This window comes from Abrus precatorius, unplaced genomic scaffold (genome assembly GCF_003935025.1).
Source record: "Abrus precatorius isolate BTA unplaced genomic scaffold, Abrus_2018 Scaffold2, whole genome shotgun sequence".
Lineage (NCBI taxonomy): Eukaryota > Viridiplantae > Streptophyta > Magnoliopsida > Fabales > Fabaceae > Abrus > Abrus precatorius.
The window spans coordinates 20302723-20325895 of NW_020874362.1; the positions used below are offsets into that span (position 1 = coordinate 20302723).

Here is a 23173-nt window from a genome sequence, read left to right on the forward strand (position 1 = left end):
GATAAACTCAATGAGCTTCTCTTCATGTTCTTGATTGCCTTGATGTGCAGAATAGTGTGTACTCTTGCTATACTTTGGCTGCTGCACTCTTGGATATATAGTGATGTAATATCCATACTTCAACTGCTTAGGAAATAGCTTCAACTCAGATGTAGGAGGCAATGTAAAAATTGGAGCCGGATGTGCAGCTTGCACTTCAACAAATGCATCATGATTCATTTTTTTAGAATTTGCAATGGATGCATCATGATTTACTTTCTCAGTATCTGCAATAGCTACATCAAAATCACTATACACATATGTATCAATTTCAGCACAAAAGCTACATTTTGCAGAATTAGTACAACCATCACAAGTAAAAGAATCATGATATTTGGCTAAGTTAGGATAATTAATACAATTTGAAAATTCAGAAAACTCAACCAAATTATCATCAACTAAATCATTCAACAAATTATCATGTAAAACTGAATGAAATGCAAGAGGAACAGGTTGCTCAAAATTTTCTTCTGCATCAGTAGCAGTGGCATGGGAAGTAGGAGCAGATTCTGCACTGCAATCACTTGCTAGAGCAATAGAATTTAGATCTTCATCTGTTGGTTGTAGCTCTTGAGAGTCTTGAATGGTCTTTTCTAATCTCAAGGTGTTGGCACTAGCATCCTCTTGATTGACAATTGATTGTGCAGATAGATTACTAGAACCTTGAGATTGCAAATGATTCAAAGTGGAAGCAAACAGTCCAATCTGATTTTCCAAGTTTTGAATGGATGCTTCTGTTCTTTGCTGGAAATTCAGATCGTTAATTGCCATTTCCCTCATCAACTCTTCCAAGGAAGGCTCATTCTTGGAAGGTGCAGCAGTTTGTGGTGGAGGTTGATATTGTTGCTGCGAAAAATTACCCCATCCCAAGTTTGAATGATTCATCCAACCTGCAGGCTCATACAATGTAGGACAGAAATCAGTATGATGTTCAGGTGAAGTACAGATTTCACACAACATTGTAGCCATCTGTGATAATGCTAATTGTTTGATCAAAGAGGCTAAATCATCTAGCTTGTTCTCTAGTCTTCTATGATCATCAACATGAAAAGTTCTCTCAGCCATAATATCTAAATAAGAATAAAAAGAGAACGAAGAAGTAGAAAAAGAATCAAAATTAAACTCACTAGATAGTAAAGATTATGCCGAGTGTGATGAGCAGAATGCAAAAATTATGCAGAAAAATCATGCCAAATAAAATAATATGCAGCAGAATTATGCAGCAGAGATAGTATGCAGAAAATGATGCAACATGCAAAAAATATTGCAGAAAATTATGCAAACAGAATGCATGCAAACTCTATGCAGAACTCAGAAATATCTACCAGAATTTTGCAGAAAATTATGTAGCAGCAGAATAAATGCAGAAACAGAAAAATTATGCAGAAGTAACTAGGGAGTAATACAACTAAACTAATTCTAATCTATCTACTATGCAGAAATCAAAACAAAACTAACATATTAACATGCAGAACACAAAACATGTTTAATATCTCATCAAGCACCAATGATTCCCCGACAACGGCGCCAATTTGATTGAACGATTTTTCACTACTCGTTATGTAAAAAGATTTGTCGTGAACCTTCATCAAAATATGCAGAAAAATTTATGTAGTCTAGGATGCAAGCCTAGGTCGTCTCCCATGAATCATTGGACAAGTGACCAAATATCAAACATGTAGTGTGCAATGTATTTAGAAAGCAAGTAAAAAAAGGGGGGGTTTTGTGATTTCAAGTTCAATCAACTTAAGTAGAAAATTAAATTGCAAAGTTCAATCGATAAAATGTAGTAACCCCTAGTTCATTCATATAAACTCTATCCCTATTCCTCTCAAGATTTAATACTCTTCCTCTCCTCCCAGAATTAGGTTGATTTAACAAGCGAAAATCAACCTTATGTTTTCATATGAATTAAGCAATCCAATGAACTCCAATCTCTCATTCCTTGATTACGCAATCTTGGAATTAAACAAGAATTAAGCAATTCAAATTTAGAATTTCCTTAAAACGAATTAGGGTTCATTACGCAATGCTCCCCTCATTCAACCATTAATTCAATTCAGGAGTTTGGGAGGAAGAAATTCATGGAAGAAAAAGATTTGCATTAACATTTAAAAAAACAAGAATTCAAGAATTCATATGAACTCACTAGAGATTACAAGAAAATTAACCCTTCATGATACAAAAATCAAAGAGAAGCAAGGAGAAAATGTTAATCAAACCCTAGGTTGGACCCTTGGCTGTCACCCAAGGCCACCCTAGGCTCTCCAAGAGTATCTTAAAATTTGTGGTATATCTGAGAGAAAAAAGTTCTGTAAAAGTCCCCCTACCCTAAACGGTAAAAGTCCATATATAGAAAAGTTGACGCCTTCAGAGTAGTTACTCTCGTTCACGACAGTGAACACTCTCGATCATAGTAATTACTATCGTTTACAAGAGTAAACACGCGTGAGCATAGTGATTACTATCGTTCACAAGAGTAAACACGCGCAGGGTCCTGAACTCTGGGGCTCTCTGGAGTGTTTACTATCATTTCTGAGAGTAAACACGCGCAGGTCTGGGTGCTTCCTTTGGTTCTGGAGTGATCACTATTACTTCTGAAAGTGGTTACTCTGGCCTGTCCTCTGGATCTAGCTTGCTGTAGTGTCCACTTTCACTTCTGAAAGTGATCACTTTCAACTCAAAATTTCTCAAAGGCTAAAAATCCATGGAAAAAGTCTAGAAATTCCTGCACAATTATTCAAATGATCAAAATTGTAAACTATATCTATGTAAATTAATGTAAATTAACCAAAAATTAAGAAACCTATGATAGTTGGCCAAAATGATGTTTTTATGTTATTTACACTTCCTAAGTTTACTTTTTCTATTAAGAAACATCAAAATGACAAGTAAAAATCCAATAAAAGGTGGATTCATCAATAATCTCGCTACAGTAAGGCTTTCCGCTACAGCGAGATTGCAACCCAGAATGCACCCTTTTCTATTGCCTTCTTGCTACAGCGAGGAGCCTCTTGCTGCAGCAGAAACGCAACAGAATCACCCAACTCATCCAGGGCCTTCTCGCTACAGCGAGAACACCCTTGCATTACACACTTAGCCAAATTTTCAATCAATTCCAAACACATTAAACTATTAATCCACAATCAATATCTATAATTACACTTATATATATTCATCCACATATATTCACACACATATACATACATTCACGCCACCATCATACATAAATTAGAATGCATATCCAAACAACATTTTCCCAAACTTACATTAATAATCAAACAATATTACAAAATTTAGAGCGTTACACGTTTTCCCTCTTTCCCTTTGCTTCAACCATGCTTATTGATGCATCAATATGTAAATAAATCTTGGTATTACCAAATGAAACAACAAACAAAAATAAAATATGAATAATCTAATAACACAGCAAATTAAAGAGCAAAGGAGAAATTGAAGACTAGAAAATGGTAAAGAAGCACTATTTGGGATCAACGAGAGAAAGAGAGAACACTTCATTGCGAGAACAAAGGTAAGGAACGTGTGATGCTCCTATTTTTATAAACTATTTTATGATAATTTATAAAAAATTTAAAATTTTAATTAGATTATTATTTCACCTTTTCTTATTTTTAATATGAGAAACTTTACAAAAATGTCTTTTTTTTATCAGTTAATCTGTAAAAAATTAATAATTACTTTAAAATGATCAAATTTAAAATATAACTAAACAATTTTTTTGTCATATTATAACGTACCACCTACATTAAAATTTGAACAATATTAAACAATTATTTCATTTGTATTAGTAAATATATAAGTGCAATATTTACAAGTTATGGTCAAGATACATTAAAACTTAAATAATTACAATAAAAACAAAACCAAATTACATTAGATCCTAATGAGGAAATCACTCCCACACTAAAATCTGGAGAATATGATCCTAGTTTAGATCAGTCTAACCAATCTTCTGAAAATAGTGATACATTATTTTCTAAAAATGAAAGTACTGATGAGTCTTCTCCTCTCTACAAAAATCAAATTAAAATAACAAAAATTAACGAATTTACATAGATCAAACATGATAACAATCATATCAGCAACATTTTTAAAATACACATTAAGATCATATTATTTCATATATTTTTACACCAATTAGAATGTCATAATATGTGTATTATAATTACACCAGTCAATATGTCATAATACATGTGTCATAATCGCACTCATTAATGTATTACAAATCATATATTATAATCACACAAATCAATATGATACAATACATGTATTATAATTACACGATCATTATGTTATAACATATATATCATAATTCTACAATCATTGCCCCTGGAATCCCATAAGGTCTTTCATAAATATAAATCGTCATTAGTTAGTCGTAACAACAAGGATACAACGTGTGCCAACCCGATCCCTTTTAGCAAAGATAATGTTAGAGGTTTAGTTAAGAAATAAGTGTGAGACCTGTGATACTTTTGATTTCAGCAATTCATGTGCACTCACTACGAACAACATTCACCGCCCTTATTTCTCCTGTACATTCAATGTATCTTTGTAACTATTCATACACATTTCTATCACCTTTCGTGATAATACAACTTTCACTATTTTTCATTTCTCATCATAAAATTATCAATCACGCCAAAGGTCAGACACTTTAAGACTTAGTTCAATTCGTATATTTTAAAATAAATAAATAAATAAATCATATTTTCACATCCTTCATAGAATACTTGCATACATCAATTTTCAAACAAAAATGCACAATCATGATAACATGCCATTTAAATACAATTAAATCATCAATAATTTGCTAGAAGTCAAACACTTCCGGACTCAATTCTAATTGTATTTTTATGCTATAATTACTTTCAAATATAAATCTTCTATACTAGTGTTTGAAGTACATCGCTATATAATTATTTTGTACAATATATTTTTTCCATGCAAACTTTTCAAAACACAAAATATCATGCAATCATCCATTTCAAAATTTATCTAACAAAAGAAAATAACATAAATACCGTCTTACTCAACTTTATCTAGAAAACTCTAATTCAAATGGCTCGTGAGTCAAACTTTAAGATTTGATATTCAAGAAATTCACTTTTAAGTTTATATTTTTGATATAAACATCATATAACCACATGCCGAACAAAGCATGTGTACGGAGATGAAAGGATTTTTTTTTTGTTAAAGCTATAAGTGATGGAATAGAACCCTTCTTACCTCATGAGGTAATTTTTGAAGAGATTGTATGATAGACCAAGTTCTTCCTATATATATATCACAAAGTAGAGTACTTTTGAGAAAGGAGAAAACAGAAAAATATAAGTGAGACTAAGATACTAAAATTCGAGAAACTTGCTTGAAATCGAGTAAAACAAATGTCCAAACTTGGATTTGAGAAAGGTTCAAAGTTTAAAGGGGTTTTTTTTTAGAAAGGGAAGAGGGAGAATAGAGAGAAAAGTAAAGGAAAGGTTACTTGGACTGTAATGCAAGTTTAGAACATTTATTTTTCTTAAATACCTTTTTTGGCTTGCGACTTCTTAACTAATTGAATGAGTTTTCGCTTGGGCAAGGATATTCTCACCTGAGTGAGTTGCCTTCTCGCTTGAGCGATAGGACAGTTGGGATGATATTATCTAATCCCTCCTAAGCAAGTTTGCTCTGCAACAAGTGGTCAAGAATAACCAATTTTCGCTTGAGTGAGATCTCCTAAAATTTTCTATTTAAAGAAAACAAGCAATAATAAAAAATAAGGATGTTATAGATTGCGTTGAGAGCAACAAATCACATGCAAACCAATTATAAACTCTTCAATTTCTTCCTTTCTTTATTAAAAGAACTACTAAGGACCACATGAAATGCAATAAAGCAAAACAACAACCCTTCAATTGTTTTGCTAAATTAGAAAATAGAGTTTTAGGAATCAAGAGAGACAAAGAAAAATCAAAAGTAGACAAACCTAAATCGAGACACCGAGAGTATATGCATGTATTGGATGAGTATATGTTGGATGAGAACATACTTTTGTTATGTTTGATGTATGTTTTGTGGTGTTAGATGATGTGTATGGTCCTTGTTTTGAGTGTATATGCATGTATGTGATGGACTGAGTTCGAGGGCGACCAACTCTTGGTAATGATTGATTAGTATATGACGTAGTAATGAACTTGAGTGAAATAGAGAAATGAAGGGATGAATAATATGATAGAATACAAATAATATGCTCATGTTATAGTAAATAATGAGTTTAGGCTATAATGACCAATGAGAAGAGTAAAGTCCATAATGAGAAATATGGAAATGAGATAGGAAATATGGAAAGAGAAATGATATGAGAAAGAAAAAAAAAATGATATGGACAAGTATAGATAGTTTAGAGGTACACTAGGGGTGTGGAAGATGGAGACGATTGAGAAATCTTGGAGAAATGAGGGTGGTGGATGCTCTCCTTGAATTGCACATAACAAATGAGAGTAAGAGTACCACAGGCCTTACACTTGTTTCCTGACTTAAACTCATGACCATACTTTTGCTAAAAGAGGCCGAGTCGCACACATTGTATCCATGTAGTTGTGGCTATCCAGCAATTCTGTAACTAATAGGTTGTTGATAAATGCTTTCTATACTTGATCGTACATTGTAATTCATGAATGATAATTGAGAGTTTTAAGCTATTCATTGAGAAAATTTACTATTATTAATTTCATTTTATTCATATTTCAGGAAAAAGGATCAAGAAGTGAAAGCTTTAAAAGCTATTGGGAATTGAAACACACAAAAAAGCCAGAGATATACACGAGCAAGTACATGCCCGTGTATATGAGCGTGTATCTCACTGGTCGCGTCAATTGAAGTGTATCATCAAAACCAGAGATGTACACGGCCAGATACATGGCCGTGTGCATGAGCGTGTACTTTTATGGAAAGCTTTGAAGGGCGTCTATTAGAAAACAGAAATGTACACGGCCAAGTACATGGCCGTGTACTTGGCCGTGTACTTTTACGCGCGTAAGAAATTTAACTTTTGCGAGAAAATTAACCCTAGGATAATTCCTATAAAAGGAGAACTAAACTCAAACCCGAGAGGCAGTTTTTGGAGACGAAAGACTTAGAGACGGCAGGAGGATAGGATCAAGCGTTTCAATTCATCTCTTTTCTAATTTTAATTTCAAGATGTTTAGGTTTTAATTTTCCTTTGAATATCTAGACGTAATGAATCCTAATTGACTAAATTTTCTGGAATTCTTCTAATGCTATTTCATGTTCTTTTCTCTTGGGTTTAATTGAGTAGTATCAATTTTCTCTATCTTGTTTTCTTGTTTGAATTTGAGTAAAATTCCTGCAAGAAATTAACATTGCTCAATTAAAAAGACTTGAATGTATTTCTAGAGATAGAAAGACGTGAGTTTTCTGTATTAGGATTAATCCTAATTATGGAATTCATAATGAACTTAGTGCAACCTAGGGGTATTAATTAAGGAAGAGATTCCGATTAATCAACTGAGGGTTAGGAATCATTATCCTTGAGAAAGGTATTGATTTAATTTGGAATTTCCTGCAGCGATAAGGGTTTGGAACTAAGTAGTTGAAGAAGAATTTCAGTTATTTGGACAGTTAGGGGGATTTACAGTCTAGATACTTGCCTTTTTACATTGAATACCTTTAGTCATAATTTTCTATAATTTATTTTCACTAGAATATCTGTTCCTTTTAATTTATTATTCTTTTACTCTTAGCAATTTCATCAACAAGGTTTATTTTTCATATTTATTAACAATTACGCAATTAAGGAAAAGTTTCTTAATAACAGTCCCTGTGGATACGACACTTGGTAGTTTAATTTTAATTAAAATAATATTACTTCGACAACGAGTACACTTGCTCAGTAATTCAATTTTTACACACCAAGTTTTTGGCGCCGTTGCCGGGGGACTGTTTAATTAGGATTCCCTTTATTACGTATTTACTAATTTTATTTATTTCTTTTATCTTGAATTAACTTAACTATTTTCCTTTCATTGCTTTTAGGAGCTGATTTTTCTAGTGTATGATCAAAACCCGTTCTACTGCACTGTCTGAAGAACTATTTAAATTTGACCCAGAGATCGAAAGAACTTTGCAAAAAATTCGGAAAGAGAGGCGACTGCTAGTACAGAGGAAAAACGCAAAAAAACACATGGAAGGAATGGCAAACAACGAAGATCAACCAAGGACCATGTCCGATTATGCTCGTCCATCATTAACAGGGACAGAGTCTAGCATTGTCCGTCCGGATGTGCAAGGGAATTTTGAAATAAAGCCCAATGTTATTCAGATGGTTCAGCAGTTTGTCCAGTTTGATGGGTTGCAAGACGAAGACCCCAATGCTCACATTGCAAATTTTTTGGAAATTTGTGATACTTTCAAGATCAATGGAGCTACTGATGATGCAATCCGCTTGAGGCTATTTCCATTTTCTCTCAGGAGCAGAGCAAAGCAATGGTTGAATTCTCTCCCACGAGGGTCTATCACTTCATGGGAGGCTATGGCAGAAAAATTCTTGGCAAAATATTTTCCTCCCGCGAAAACTAAAATGAGGAACGATATCTCTTCCTTCTATCAGTTGGAGTCAAAGACGTTATACGATACGTGGGAGAGGTTCAAGTAATTGTTGCGGAAATGCCCACATCATGGGATTCCGGACTGGCTTCAAGTGCAAACCTTCTACAATGGATTAAACCCAGCCACAAGACAAATGATAGATGCTGCAGCTGGGGGCACTTTGAATAGCAAGACACCAAGGGTTGCACAAGAACTGTTTGAAGAAATGGCAATGAATAACTATCAGTGGAGCGCCACTCGATCCAAATCTGTAAAATCTGCGGGGATCCATAGTCTTGATGCAGTAACATCCTTGGCAATGCAAGTAGAAGCCTTAGGGAAGAAGATTGATGGTTTATCTGTTAACCATCAAGTTGCTTTGGTAATGAGATGTGATATTTGCGGAGGAGGCCACCCTAATCATGAGTGTCGAGCTACTCAGGAAGAACATGCCAATGTGATAGGAAACATACCACCTTACCAAAATTATAATGGCATGAATAATCCAGGCTGGAGGAACTATGCAAACCAACCATGGAACAACAACCAACAGCCAATGCGGAACAACGCACTCACAGGATTTCAACAAGCTTCACATCCACCACCACCCCCAGCTGAAAAGAAGTCAAACCTTGAGGAGTTGATGACCAAATTCATTCAAACTTTAGAATCTCGGTTCCAATCCACCGAAACAGCACTAAGAAATCAACAAGCCTCTATTCATAATTTAGAAATTCAGTTGGATCAAATTTCTAGACTCCTCTCAGAAAGACCCCAAGGAAGCTTGCCTGGCAATACTGAGACTAATCCTAGGGAGCAGGTTAATGCAGTAACATTAAGGAGTGGCAGAACATTACAAGAGAAGGGGAAGCAAGAAACAGAAAAAGATGCAGTTGAAGGGGAGGATAAGTGTCAAGTGGAGCCTGTGAAAAAGCCCCCTGTAGTGAAAGAATTCATACCACCACGTCCCTACCCAGCAAGATTGAAGAAAGACAAGGATGGTGAACAATTTGGTAAATTTTTATCCTTATTTCGTCAACTTCATATTAATTTACCGTTTGTTGATGCCTTGGCACAGATGCCTAAGTACACCAAATTTCTGAAGGATCTACTGTCCAACAAGAAGAAATTGGAGGAGTTGGCCACAGTAACTCTGAATGAAGAATGCTCAGCAATTCTGCAAAACAAGATGCCCGAAAAATTGAAGGATCCAGGGAGTTTTACTCTTCCTTGTCTCATTGGTAGATTGATAGTTGATAGGGCTTTAGCTGATTTAAGTGCTAGCATTAATTTGATGCCATATTCTATTTTTAAGAAATTAGGTTTAAGGGAACCTAGGCCAACTAGGATGAGTATTCAACTAGCTGATAGGTCAATTAAATATCCTAGATGTATCATTGAGGATGTGCTTGTAAAAGTGGACAAATTTATTTTTCCTGTTGATTTTGTGATTCTTGATATGGACGAGGACATTGATGTCCCCTTGATCTTAGGTCGTCCATTTTTAGCTACTGCAGGGGCTATAATTGATGTGAGGGATGGAAAGTTAATTTTGAGGGTTGGAGATGAAAAAATCACTTTCAAAATTCCTGATGTAATAAAAAAGTCTTTGAAACAAGATGATTCTTGCTACTTTATTAATGTAATTAATGATTATGTTTCTGATTGTGCACAAGAATTCTTGATTTCAAACTCATTGGAAATAAGCTTAGTTCATGATAGAGGAAAAGATGATATGAGCTTGGTAACTCAAGAACAGTGGTGTCATTTAGAAGCCACTAAGCCATTATGGAGAAATAGAGACTTTAAAGTTTTGGAGTGGAAATCAGAGAAGCAACGCAACCCATCCATTAATGAACCACCAGATGAAAAATTGAAGGTCTACCATCATAAAAAAATCAAGGGAGGTAAACTATTTCAAAAAGGTGATTTAGTAGTACTGTTGTGCAACTCTCGCCTCAAATTATTCCCAGGTAAACTCAAATCCCGTTGGTCTGGACCGTTTACTGTGCATAAGGTATGTCCTTGTGGTATAATTGAATTAACTCATCCAGAAAAAGGAAATTTTAAGGTGAATGGACATAGGCTGAAACTGTACTAGGGGGTCAACTGCAAACTTTTGCAAATGAGGAGTTTAAACTCCTCCATGTTGAATGTTGAATTACATTAAATAGTTTAGGTTAGGTAGGTTTAGTTTATTTTAATTTAGTTATTTATTTCCTCATTTATTTATATTTTGAATAAGCGTCCTCACCCCAGCATGAACCCCATCTCCTTCTGACCACTTTCTTAGTATAGATGATGAAAACTCAGATGATGCTAGTGCAACACTTTAGTCTGCCTTAGGATAGTCTTAGTTATTGAATTTTTTTTTACTTATGTTATTTTTAGGATTTATATTGCTTTTGTCTGTTTACTGCTTCTGTTTCTTTATGGCATTATTTTGATCGTTCTACTCCTCTTGTCATTCTGAACTTAGTTAAATCTCTTTATAAGTCAATTTTAATCAGGTTTCCTCTCCAATTGAATCTCAGATTAGCTTTGCTTCCCACGACTCTCTGCTTATTTATTTACTTTTCAGGGAAGTTTCAGTTGCATTTTAATTCTTATATTTGATTGAGGACAATGCAAATCTTACAATGTGGGGTGGATAATTATAGATGTTTGAACTGAATTGTTGTTTTATTCTTGAGCAATATTGAGTCAATTTTACTGTTGCATTAGAGATGATATTCCTGAAAATATAATCAATAAATAAACATCACACACAATTATTCTGGTTATTCTAATTGTGTTTTTAATTGTTTCTTGATTGAAGTATCATTAGACTTTTCTGAATTGAGGACCTTGAATCTATGCCAAATTGTTTAAACATGTTTTTGAATTTTTGAATTAATAAAACCAGGAAAATCTGAAAAAAAAATTGGGGCTCTGCTCAGAAATAAAAGAGCATGCCATAGAAGCATATCTAGTTGAATGTGGATTGCAGGCAATGTCCGGATACCACATCCTAGAACCCCGAAATCGTTTGAGGTACCGATGTGGAAAGCAAGGGGTGGAATTTTCCATTAATACCTTGTGCTAATTGGGATGGAGCATAAAATGCACCCTATTAGCCGATCATGGCTCAAAGTAAAGAAAATTAAATAACACCTTGTGGAAGAATTCAAAGTTTTGAATTAAAAATTTTAAGAGCTAATGGTAGAGAGGTCCTTATTTCAGTTCTGTCTAAAGTTACAAAGGTCAAGAGCAAAAGAAAGCACAATTTGATGTTTAAGAATTACTTTCCCTCTAAAAATAAAAAATAATAATAAAAATAAATAAATATAACAATAAGAAAAATTCAGGAATTTGATTCTTTGTTGTCAAGGGTAAAAATTGATCCATTTCTTTGCTTGGGGACAAGCAATCGTTCAAGTTCGGGGGAATTTGATAAATGCTTTCTATACTTGATCGTACATTGTAATTCATGAATGATAATTAAGGGTTTTAAGCTATTCATTGAGAAAATTTACTATTATTAATTTCATTTTATTCATATTTCAGGAAAAAGGATTAAGAAGTGAAAGCTTTAAAAGATATTGGGAATTGAAACACACAAAAAAGCCAGAGATATACACGAGCAAGTACATGCCCGTGTATATGAGCGTGTATCTCACTAGTCGCGTCAATTGAAGTGTATCATCAAAACCAGAGATGTACACGGCCAGATACATGGCCGTGTACATGAGCGTGTACTTTTATGGAAAGCTTTGAAGGGTGTCTATTAGAAAATAGAAATGTACACGGCCAAGTACATGGCCGTGTACTTGGGCGTGTACTTTTACGCGCGTAAGAAATTTAACTTTTGCAAGAAAATTAACCCTAGGATAATTCCTATAAAAGGAGAACTAAACTCAAACCTGAGAGGTAGTTTTTGGAGACGAAAGACTCAGAGATGGCAGGAGGATAGGATCAAGCGTTTCAATTCATCTCTTTTCTAATTTTAATTTCAAGATGTTTAGGTTCTAATTTTCCTTTGAGTATCTAGACGTAATGAATCCTAATTGACTAAATTTTCTGGAATTCTTCTAATGCTATTTCATGTTCTTTTCTCTTAGGTTTAATTGAGTAGTATCAATTTTCTCTATCTTGTTTTCTTGTTTGAATTTGAGTAAAATTCCTGCATGAAATTAACATTGCTCAATTAAAAAGACTTGAATGTATTTCTAGAGATAGAAAGACGTGAGTTTTCTGTATTAGGATTAATCCTAATTATGGAATTCATAATGAACTTAGTGCAACCTAGGGGTATTAATTAAGGAAGAGATTCTGATTAATCAACTGAGGGTTAGGAATCATTATCCTTGAGAAAGGTATTGATTTAATTTGGAATTTCCTGCAGCGATAAGGGTTTGGATTTAAGTAGTTGAAGAAGAATTTCAGTTATTTGGACAGTTAGGGGGATTTACAGTCTAGATACTTGCCTTTTTACATTGAATACCTTTAGTCATAATTTTCTATAATTTTTTTTCACTAGAATATCTGTTCCTTTTAATTTATTATTCTTTTACTTTTAGCAATTTCATCAACAAGGTTTATTTTTCATATTTATTAACAATTACGCAATTAAGGAAAAGTTTCTTAATAACAGTCCCTGTGGATATGACACTTGGTATTTTAATTTTAATTAAAATAATATTACTTCGACAACGGGTACACTTGTTCAGTAATTCAATTTTTACACACCAGTTGTGCATGTATGCTTGGTAATGATAATATAGGCTTATCCTTACAAACATTTTTAAGAAACCAGGATAACGGAGCCAAGGGAAAGGATTAGGCTGATAAGTAGTTATGTAACTAATAGGCTTAATCATGTATTTAATGAATACTAGAGAACATGTTTCTTTAGAATTGCTGAACATGTTGATGAGGTACTTTGGAATGCTATTATGATGGAAATAGAACTATATTATAGTATTCTTTTGATTTCCCTATAAGTAGAATACACCACACTTTTTGTGTATATTATATCTTCCTTGGAACAGTTAGGACTTCAGCTGCTGTGACTTACCTGTTTACATATCACGACCATGATCATCTGGGAAGACCTTATAGATAGACTTTTGAGCGTGTTACCCGCAGGGAGGTTACTACTGACTCAGGTGATCGTTATCTTGAAACAGGTGATGACCTCAATTTTAAAGACCTGACATAAATAGAGAGTTGGCATGGGACCGATTAGTAATGGGTTCTTAGTGTTTGGTGTATTTTGGGGAATACTCTGAGACTTAATTTGTCAACTTGATGTAAATATTATTTTAAGTCACATATATTTTAACAAATAGTTTGAAAATTATTACACTTGATATGTATAAAATGCATATTCAGTTCTTAGTAAAGAAAATTTTGATTATGGATTATTACATTCTTTAAACTCATTTCTATTTCTATTAATGTTGTACGTATTTGAACATTTTGGTTTACAAAGAAGCTATCCACAATGAGACTTTCATTGATTTGATATAATAATATTTAATAATACAGAAAATGGTATTTCCATTCTAAATAATTAATAAAGAATGTGATTTCCATATTTTAAAATTTTTGGATGTTACAATTTGGTATCAGAGTAGTTCTTCAAAAGCAGACTAGGGTGTGGGACTAGTTCGTCTGTGTTATGTACTCTTATAGGTTGATTGATTGTTAGAATGGCCAGTTTGACTCTCCAAATATAGAATCATGGTCGGTAGAGGTAGACCCGCGGGAGTCATGAATGAAATTCTGAACCGCATGACTCAAGTACTAAAACCTCTAGTATAGAACCAGGAAGCTGAGCCAATGGAGTACTGGGGATTATCGTTATTTACAAAACATAACCCTCCAAGATTTGAGGGAAAGTTTGACCTCGAAGGAGCTCAACGGTGGATTGCGGACATAGAAAAGATCTTTAATGTGATGGGCGGCTGTGAAGAGCATAAGGTGGGCTATGCCACTTACATGCTAAGTGGAGAAGCGGAAGACTAGTGGAGATTTGCCAACCAAACCCTGCCTTAGGAAGAGGGGTATATCTCCTAGGAGGCATTCAAGACTTGCTTTTTGGGAAACTACTTCCTGAGAGATCTACAGAAGTAAAACGCAAGGGAATTCCTCGAGTTAAAACAAGGGGACATGTCGGTAGGGGAATATGTTGTCAAATTTCATAAGTTAATGAAATATTGGCCCCACTTTCAGTATGAAGGCAAAGAGGAGGATCTGTGTGCCTAATTTGAGAGCTGACATCTGCACTGCTGTGAATGTATTCTAAGTGATGGACCTTCTGACGTTCGTAAGCAAGTGCCGAGTCTACCTCAATCGAAGTGGAGGGATGGTGAGGCAAGATAGAAGGCCCTCAAGATTTCAAAGGAGACCCTATATAAGCCCAACTCAATCTCAGGTGAGCGGGATTGCACCTCACAGAGGTGGTAGCTACAACTCTAACATCCCTCGAGAACCATTGAAGTGTTTCCAATGCGGCAGACCCTACATGATTTAAAATTGCGCACAACTAACTCCTGCATGTGGTCACTGTGGAAAGATGGGGCATCCAACTACTGCTTGTTGGTTTGCACCTCAAATGAGCGAAAGTGTTAGTGGGAGCAATGAGCCAACACCTAAGAGCAGTAGTGGATCAAAGTCCAATGTCTAAGGCAAAATGTTTGCCATGATTAGCTCTGAAGCGGCAAAGTCTGATGATCTCATCTGAGGTAAATGCATCTTGAAAGACAAACTTATTGATGTTCTTTTTGATTCTGGTGCTATGCATTCTTTCATTTCCTTGGATTGTGTGCGTTGTCTTGAATTTCCTGTCTCTGCTATTCCATATGATATTGTAGAATCCACCCCTATAGATAAGCCTATAATAACCTTGCACATATGTTTGGGTTGTTCTGTGATGATTCATGGTAGGAATTTCTTGGTAGATTTTATTTGCCTACCTCTTTCTCAGTTGGACATTGTATTAGGAATGGATTGATTATGGTCCAATCATGTCCTTCTTGATTGTAAAGAGAAAGCACTAATTTTTAGTGCTAGTGTACCGAGAGATCCCAGGCTCCTATGTGAGGGTAACTCAAGGAACCTGATTCATGTCAAAGCCTTAATGGTACTATTCTTTGCTGAGGTAGAAAAAGTATGAAGGTGGAGCACATACTAGTGGTGAACGAGTTCTTAGAAGTCTTCCCAGAGGATGTAACCGAACTACCACCAAAGATAGAGATTGAGTTTACGATCGACCGCATGGTAGGAGCAAGCCAGTCTCCATTGCACCTTATCGAATGTCACCGATTAATTGATTGAAGTGAAAAAGCAAGTTAAAGACTTGTTAGAGAGACAATTTGTGAGACTGAGCGTATCACCATGGGGAGCTCATGTGCTTTTAGTAAAGAAGAAGGATGGAAGCATGAGAATGTGCGTCAACTATTGCCAATAGAATAGGGTGACGATAAAAAACAAGTATGCCCTTCCCAAAATAGATGACTTGATGGATCAACTGCAAGGAGCCTCGATATTCTCAAAGATTGATCTACGATCTGGATAGCATCAGATTCGGGTGAAGAACGAAGATATTCCAAAGATTGCGTTCAGAACTTGTTATGGACACTATGAGTATTTAGTTATGCCTTTTGGTATGACTAACGCTCTGCATTATTCATGAATTACATGAATCGAATCTTCCATCAATATTTAGACCAGTTCGTGGTGGTATTCATAGATGACATCTTGATATATTAGAAGAGCCATGAGGAACATGCCGAGCATCTAAGGATTGTCTTGTGGATTCTGAGCGAGAGACAGTTATACACTATGTTTTCAAAATGCGACTTTTGGTTATTGCAGATACAATTTCTGGGACATATAGTATCACGCGAAGGAATCATGGTTGACCCAACTAAGGTTGAAGCAGTGTCTCAATGGTCAAGACTTACTACTCCAACAAAAGTCTGAAGTTTCTTAGGATTGGTAGGCTATTATAGAAATTTCATTGAGGAATATTTTATGATAGCCTTACCTTTGACAAAGTTGACGTGGAAAGGGAAGGACTTTGACTGGAATGAGGAATGTGAGGCAAGTTTCCAGAAGTTGATGGAGAGATTGACATCAACACCTCTGTTGATTCTGCCAGATTTTGAACAAAAGTTTAAAGTATACTATGATGCATCAGGACAAGGTCTTAGATGTGTTTTGATGCAAGACGGGAGAGTAGTAGCGTATGCATCTAGGCAACTTTGATCCCACAAAGTCAATTATCCCACACATAATTTAGAACTGCAGCAATGGTCTTTATACTGAAGATATGGAGGCACTACCTCTTTGGGGAAAGATTCGAAGTCTTTAGCAACCACAAAAGTTTGAATTACCTGTTCGATCAGAAAGAGCTGAACATGCAACAACAGAGGTGGATGGAATTTCTAAAAGACTACGACTTCACGTTATCTTACCATCCAGGAAAAGCGAATGTGGTTGTGGACATGTTAAGCAAAAAATCCTTTCACATCTCTGCTATGATGGTGAAGGAATGGAAGCTAATTGAGGAATTCAAATATTTGAATTTGGTAGTGGAACTACGACCCAACAGTCTTTATCTTAGGACTTTAAAGATCAGCAACGATTTCTTAGTTCAAGTTCAGTCTATGCAATAAAAAGATCTCTATCTGCAAGAGATGATGTGCCAAAAAGATGAAGGCAAGAGCTTGGAATTTCATCGTGATTTGAATGGACTAATAAAATTCAAGGACAAAGTGTGTATCCCTCAGAACAAAGAGCTGAAATAGATGATTTTGGGAGAAGCTCACAAGAGTAAGCTGAGTTTCCACCCGGGAGCAACAAAGATGTACCAAAACCTACGGAAATGCTTTTGGTGGTATGGAATGAAGAAGGTGGTAGCAGAGTACGTGGCAAAATGTCTAACTTGTAGAAAGTCAAAGACGAAATACCAATGCATGCCCAGAGAGTTACAACCACTAGAAATTCTTGAATAGAAGTGGGATAGCATCTCTATGGACTTCGTGTCTAGCTTGCCAAAGACCAAGTAGAATCATGATGTGATATGGCTGATTATAGACAGATTGATCAAGACTGCACATTTTCTTCCAATTAACATGAAGTACTAGATGGAGAGGCTAGCAGAGCTGTATATTAAAGAGAGAGTTAGATTGCATGGAGTGTCTATGAGCATCATGTCTGATCGAGATCTGAGATTCACTTCTAAATTTTGGGAAAGTCTGCAAGGATCGTTAGGGACTAAGTTGAAACTTAGTTCAGCATATCATTCTTAGACCGATGGACAAACGGAGCAAACCATCCAAATTCTTGAAGTCTTGTTACGAGCTTGCATGATTGAGCAATAAGGAACTTGGGAGGAGTGCCTACCCTTGATAGAATTTACGTACAATAATAGCTATCACATTGGCGTCGGGATGGCACCGTACGAGGTATTGTATGGAAGGAAATACAAAACGCCTTTATGTTGGTACATGTTTGGAGAGACAATTCTGTATGCCTCTAACCTAGTTCAAAGGCAGAACGATCAAATCAAGATGATCAGGGAGAAGATCAAGGTTTCTCAAGATAGACAAAAAAGTTACTATGATGGTTGGAGGAAACCTTTAGAATTTCAAGTAGGAGACTATGTGTTTTTAAAGGTTTCACCCACCGCTGGAGTTGGTAAAGCCTTAAAATCCAGAAAGTTGTTACCTAAGTTTATTGGATCCCTCAAAATCTTGCAAAAGGTTGGCTCAGTAGCTTACCGAATTGCCTTGCCACCTAGTCTTTCAAATATGCATTCAGTCTTTCATGTGTCCCAACTCAAAAAATACATTCTGGATCAATCTCATGTGATCGAACTTAATCTTGTCCAAGTTCAAGAGAACCTCTCTTATGATGTATTTTCGGTGAAGATTGCCGATCGCCAAGTCAAGCAGGTAAGGGGTAAAGAGATATCTCTAGTGAAAGTAATATGGAGTACAAATGATGAATAAGATGCAACTTGGGAGCTTGAAGATAAAATGAGGATGACCTATCCTCATCTCTTCTAACCTCATTAATTTTAGGGGTGAAATTCCTAAAAGGATGACAGAGTTGTAACATCTTATTTTTGTTATTTATTAATTTTATATTTTGTGTGGATTGTTAATGCTTGTTACTTGAATATAGAGAGTTTTAGGTGTTTGAGTTACAAGATTTCTTGCTGTAGCAAGAAATGAGCATCTAGAATTAGGCTTTTTGACAGTCTCTTGCTGTAGCAAGAAGCTCTCACTATAGCTAGAACGAATGACCACAAAGTGCAATTTTGTCTGGTTCTTTTGTTGCAGCGAGAGAAGGTCTTGCTAAAGCGAGATTTGGCTCGCTGTAGCGAGAATGTCGCGAGTTGAAGGATATTTAAGAGTTTTCAAGTTGAGAAACTTGGATTATAATCCAAGTTACGACCCTATCCACTCTCTCTGACTTCTCTCCCCATTTCCTCATAAAATCCTTGAAAAATCTCAACTTTTCTCCGATCAAAGCTTAAGGGTTCATTTTCTTTGCTCCTTGGTAAGTTTTTGAAGCTTGGTTCTCTATTCTTTTGGTTATTTTCTTGTTTTTTCTTCCTCTAAATAGGATCTCTTATGATATTTAGGAAGAACCCAACCTTTTGAGCAAGATATCTCAAAAACCTTTACTATATTTCCATTTCAAGGTAAGGAGAGCTCTATCTTGTTACTAAGAAAGTGGTATGCTTGTGTTCATGATGAAATACATGATTTTGAGTATATGTTGGATGAGAACATGTTTTTGTTATGTTTGAAGTATGTTTTGTGGTATTGGATGATGTGTTTGATCTTGTTTTGAGTGTATATGCATGTATGTGGTGGACTGAGTCCGAGGGTGACCAACTCTTGGCAATGATTGATTAATATATGACGTAGTAATAAACTTGAGTGATATAGAGAAATAAAGGGATGAATAATATGATACAATACAAATAATAAGCTCAGGTTATAGCAAATAATGAGTGTAGGACATAATGACTAATGAGAAGAGTAAAGTCCATAATGAGAACTATGGAAATGAGATGAGAAATATGGAAAGGGAAATGAAATAAGAAAGAAAAAAAATGATATGGACAAGTATAAGTAGTTCAGAGGTACACTGGGGATGTGAAAGATAGAGGCAATTGAGAAATCTTGAGAAAATGAGGGTGATGGATACTCTTCTTGAATTACGCATAACAAATTAGAGTAAAAGTACCATAGGCCTCACACTTGTTTCCTGACTAAAACTCCTGACCATACTTTTGCTAAAAGGGTTTGGATCGGCAGACGTTGTATCCATGTAGCTGCAGCTATCTAACAACTATCTGTGTTAAGGAAGACTTCAAAGGATCCTAGGAGCAGTGAAAGTGTGAAATGAGAGCTCTAAGTGATAATAAAGAGAGAATGTAATAAGTTAAATAACTAATATGTATTACTTTTGTATAAGCATGATCGTGTGACATGATGTTTTGTGGTATTTGCCTTGTTGTTGAATTGGTTGTGCATGTATGCTTGGTAATGAGAATAGAGGCTTATCCTTACAAACATTTTTAGGAAACTAGGATGATGGAGCCAAGGGAAAGGATTAGGCTGATAAGTAGTTCTGTAACTAATAGGCTTAATCATGTATTTAATGAATGACAGAGAACATGTTTCTTTAGAATTGCTATACATGTTGATTAGGTACTTTGGAATAATATTATGATGGAAATGGAACTATATTGTAGTATCCTTTTTGATTTCCCTCTAAGTAGAATACACCATACTTTGTGCATATATATCTTCCTCGGCACAGTTAAGACCCCAACCGCTGTGACTTACCTGTATACATATCACGACCACGATCATCTGGGAAGACCTTCTAGATGGACTTTTGAGCATGTTACCAGCAGGGAGGCTACTATTCACTCAGGTGATCGTTACCTTGGAACAGATGATGACCTCAATTCTAAAAACCTGGCAGAAATAAAGAGTTGGCCTATGACCGATTAGTACTGGGTTCTCAGTGTCTGGTATATTTTAAAGAATACTTTGGGACTTAATTTGTCAACTTGATGTAATTATTTTGACTGTGTAAATGTTATTTTAAGTCCCATATATTTTAACAAACAGTTTGTAAATTATTACACTTGATATGTATAAAATGCATGTTCAATTCTTAATTAAGAAAATTTTGATTATGGATTATTACGTTCTTTTAAACTTATTGTTGTTTTTTTATTAATATTGTATGCATTTGAACATTTTTGTTTACAATAAACCCATCCACAATGAGTTTTTTTTTATTTGATATAATAATATTTAAAAATGTGGAAAATGACATTTTCATCCTAGATGATCAATAAAAATGCAATTTCCATACTTTAAAATTTTAGGATGTTACTGTAACATCCAAAATTTTAATTGTCTGTTCTATGCTATTAATGGATTTTCTTGATTAATTTATATGAATAAGTTTAATAAGAGACTAATTGAATATTTATTAGAATTCAAATATATGCTGATTAGGTAAACTAGAATTAGAAATTTATAGTAGAACTTAAGTAAAGACTAATGAGAAATTGGGTGAATAATAGATCTCTGGTTAGGAGATAAACCAGTATAGTTTTAGTAATTTAAATTTCCAGAATAAAATAATATTATTTGTTACTTGTCTCCCTCATTCTTTTATCCATTCTTTTTCTTTTTTTACCTCCATAAACTTTTCTCTCAAGCTCACCCACACTTGCAAATTAGAAACATCTTTGGAATTAATTTGGTGCTCAAAGGAAATAGGGTTCTATCTTTGTTGATATGTTTATGTTAATGTGTGTGACTGTCTAATTATGTTTTAAATTTTAATATGATGTATGTGGTGTTTTTTTTTATGATGTATAGTTGGATTATTGGTGGGTTGGGTGAATTGAAGGTAGATCAAGTAGAAAAATAAAGAAAAGAAAGAAAACAACAAGTCTAAAAATAGAATTCTTTAGGATTTCTGCACGAATATACTGTGTTGACCAATTATTTATCCGTTTAATTATTATGAAAATATTTTTAGTTTAAACTAGACATCCAGACCTTTCTATACATATAAATTATTAAGAAATTAGATTAGTATAGAATTAGTTATGAATTTTTGAATTTTTCCTAAGTTTCAGATTTAAGTAAGCTTGTGTAAGACATAACTCGTTCCACATAACTTGGATTGAGCTGAAACAATTTTTTTTAAAAGTTAAGATCTATTAGTTTATACCATAAAAATTTCAAAGTCTAATTCAATTTGAGCAGTTCCCAAAATTTTTCCAAAATTACCACTGGTGTTATTGAGTCAGAAACAAAGCAATCTATAACAACCAAATTTAGAATCTTATAGCTTAAGTTCTATTTAATCAAATGAAATGAAAATTTTTGAATATAAAATGTCATCCCTTAATCATTGGAATTTGAATTTTGGTGGATTTTAATATTTTTGAGTGTTATTCTAGGTAATCATAGGACAAATCATAGTAGAAAGCTAAAATCTTGAGCTGTAGTTGTCAAAATTGAATGATATCAATTATGTTTGAAAATAGACAAATAGGGCTTAAACATATAAAAATTTTAGGTCTATTGAAGTTATATAGCAATAAATATAGTAAATGCAAAACAAGGCAAAATTTATCCCTTTATGGATAGAATCATGAATTTAAAGAATTTATTTATTTACTATGATATATATGAATGTCTTTTTACTAGCTAGCACTATTCATAGGAAAGCAAATATGATCCGCTACATTACACAAATTTTGTAAGAGTTATGAATAAATTGTAAAACATCAAAAAAGATATGTACGGTATAATATGAAGGTTATGAAAGTTTAAGATGGTTGGAAGTTATAAGAAAGACCTATATCACTTGGGCCAGCCCTGGATAAAAAGTTAAAGGAAATAAGTCTATGGAAGCGTTGGGAAAGTAAGGATTCTTATGGCCAAGAACTCCCAGGAGACCAAGGATAGGAACTTATATGAGAATTAAGCTCATTATTATGTTATTGAAAGTATTTTTAATTAATAGTAGTTCATTTCTATGTTACTTTCAATTTCAACTTTAAATATTGTTATGTCACATGTATGATTCATGTTGAGTCTTTTGACTATTTATTCAATTACTTATATATGTGTATCATAATCATTGTGATCTTGTATATTACAAATGTTAGACATAAAATTTACTTTACTTCGGACCATGTTTTCAATAATCATAATTGAAAGATTTCCTTATTGGTTTAACAACCCTTTTATAAAAAAAAAAAAAACTGAAAGTAACTGAGAATGAAAGCGATGTCAACATAGAAGTACACAGCCCTATTGAGAATTTTAAAAGTTCTCACCCTACTTAGTTTTTGTTTTATTCTCAGATTTGCATGATGGATGCAACAATAGTGATCTACATTGAGTTTCCGGACATGGGTCACCGATCTTTTTGTATGTAATGGTCCTTATATGTATTCCTAATTATATGTAAATAA

General features: G+C 34.4%; 2 protein-coding genes and 1 non-coding gene across 3 annotated transcripts; 2 read left to right on the forward strand and 1 right to left on the reverse strand.

Annotated features, from left to right (window-relative positions):
* Positions 1-8638: 8638 nt before the first annotated feature.
* Positions 8639-8745, reverse strand: LOC113860426. Its single transcript, XR_003503879.1, has one exon. It is a non-coding gene; the product is annotated as a small nucleolar RNA R71 (small nucleolar RNA).
* Positions 8746-8803: 58 nt separating this feature from the next.
* LOC113859587 lies at positions 8804-16902 on the forward strand. The gene is made up of 4 exons (XM_027492320.1): positions 8804-9589; positions 9728-10243; positions 16510-16611; positions 16693-16902. Exons 1-4 carry the CDS (start codon positions 8804-8806, stop codon positions 16900-16902), a joined length of 1614 nt encoding a protein of 537 aa, XP_027348121.1.
* Positions 16903-18089: 1187 nt separating this feature from the next.
* LOC113859588 lies at positions 18090-18650 on the forward strand. Its single transcript, XM_027492321.1, has one exon. The coding sequence runs from the start codon at positions 18090-18092 to the stop codon at positions 18648-18650; it is 561 nt and encodes a 186-aa protein (XP_027348122.1).
* Positions 18651-23173: the final 4523 nt, after the last annotated feature.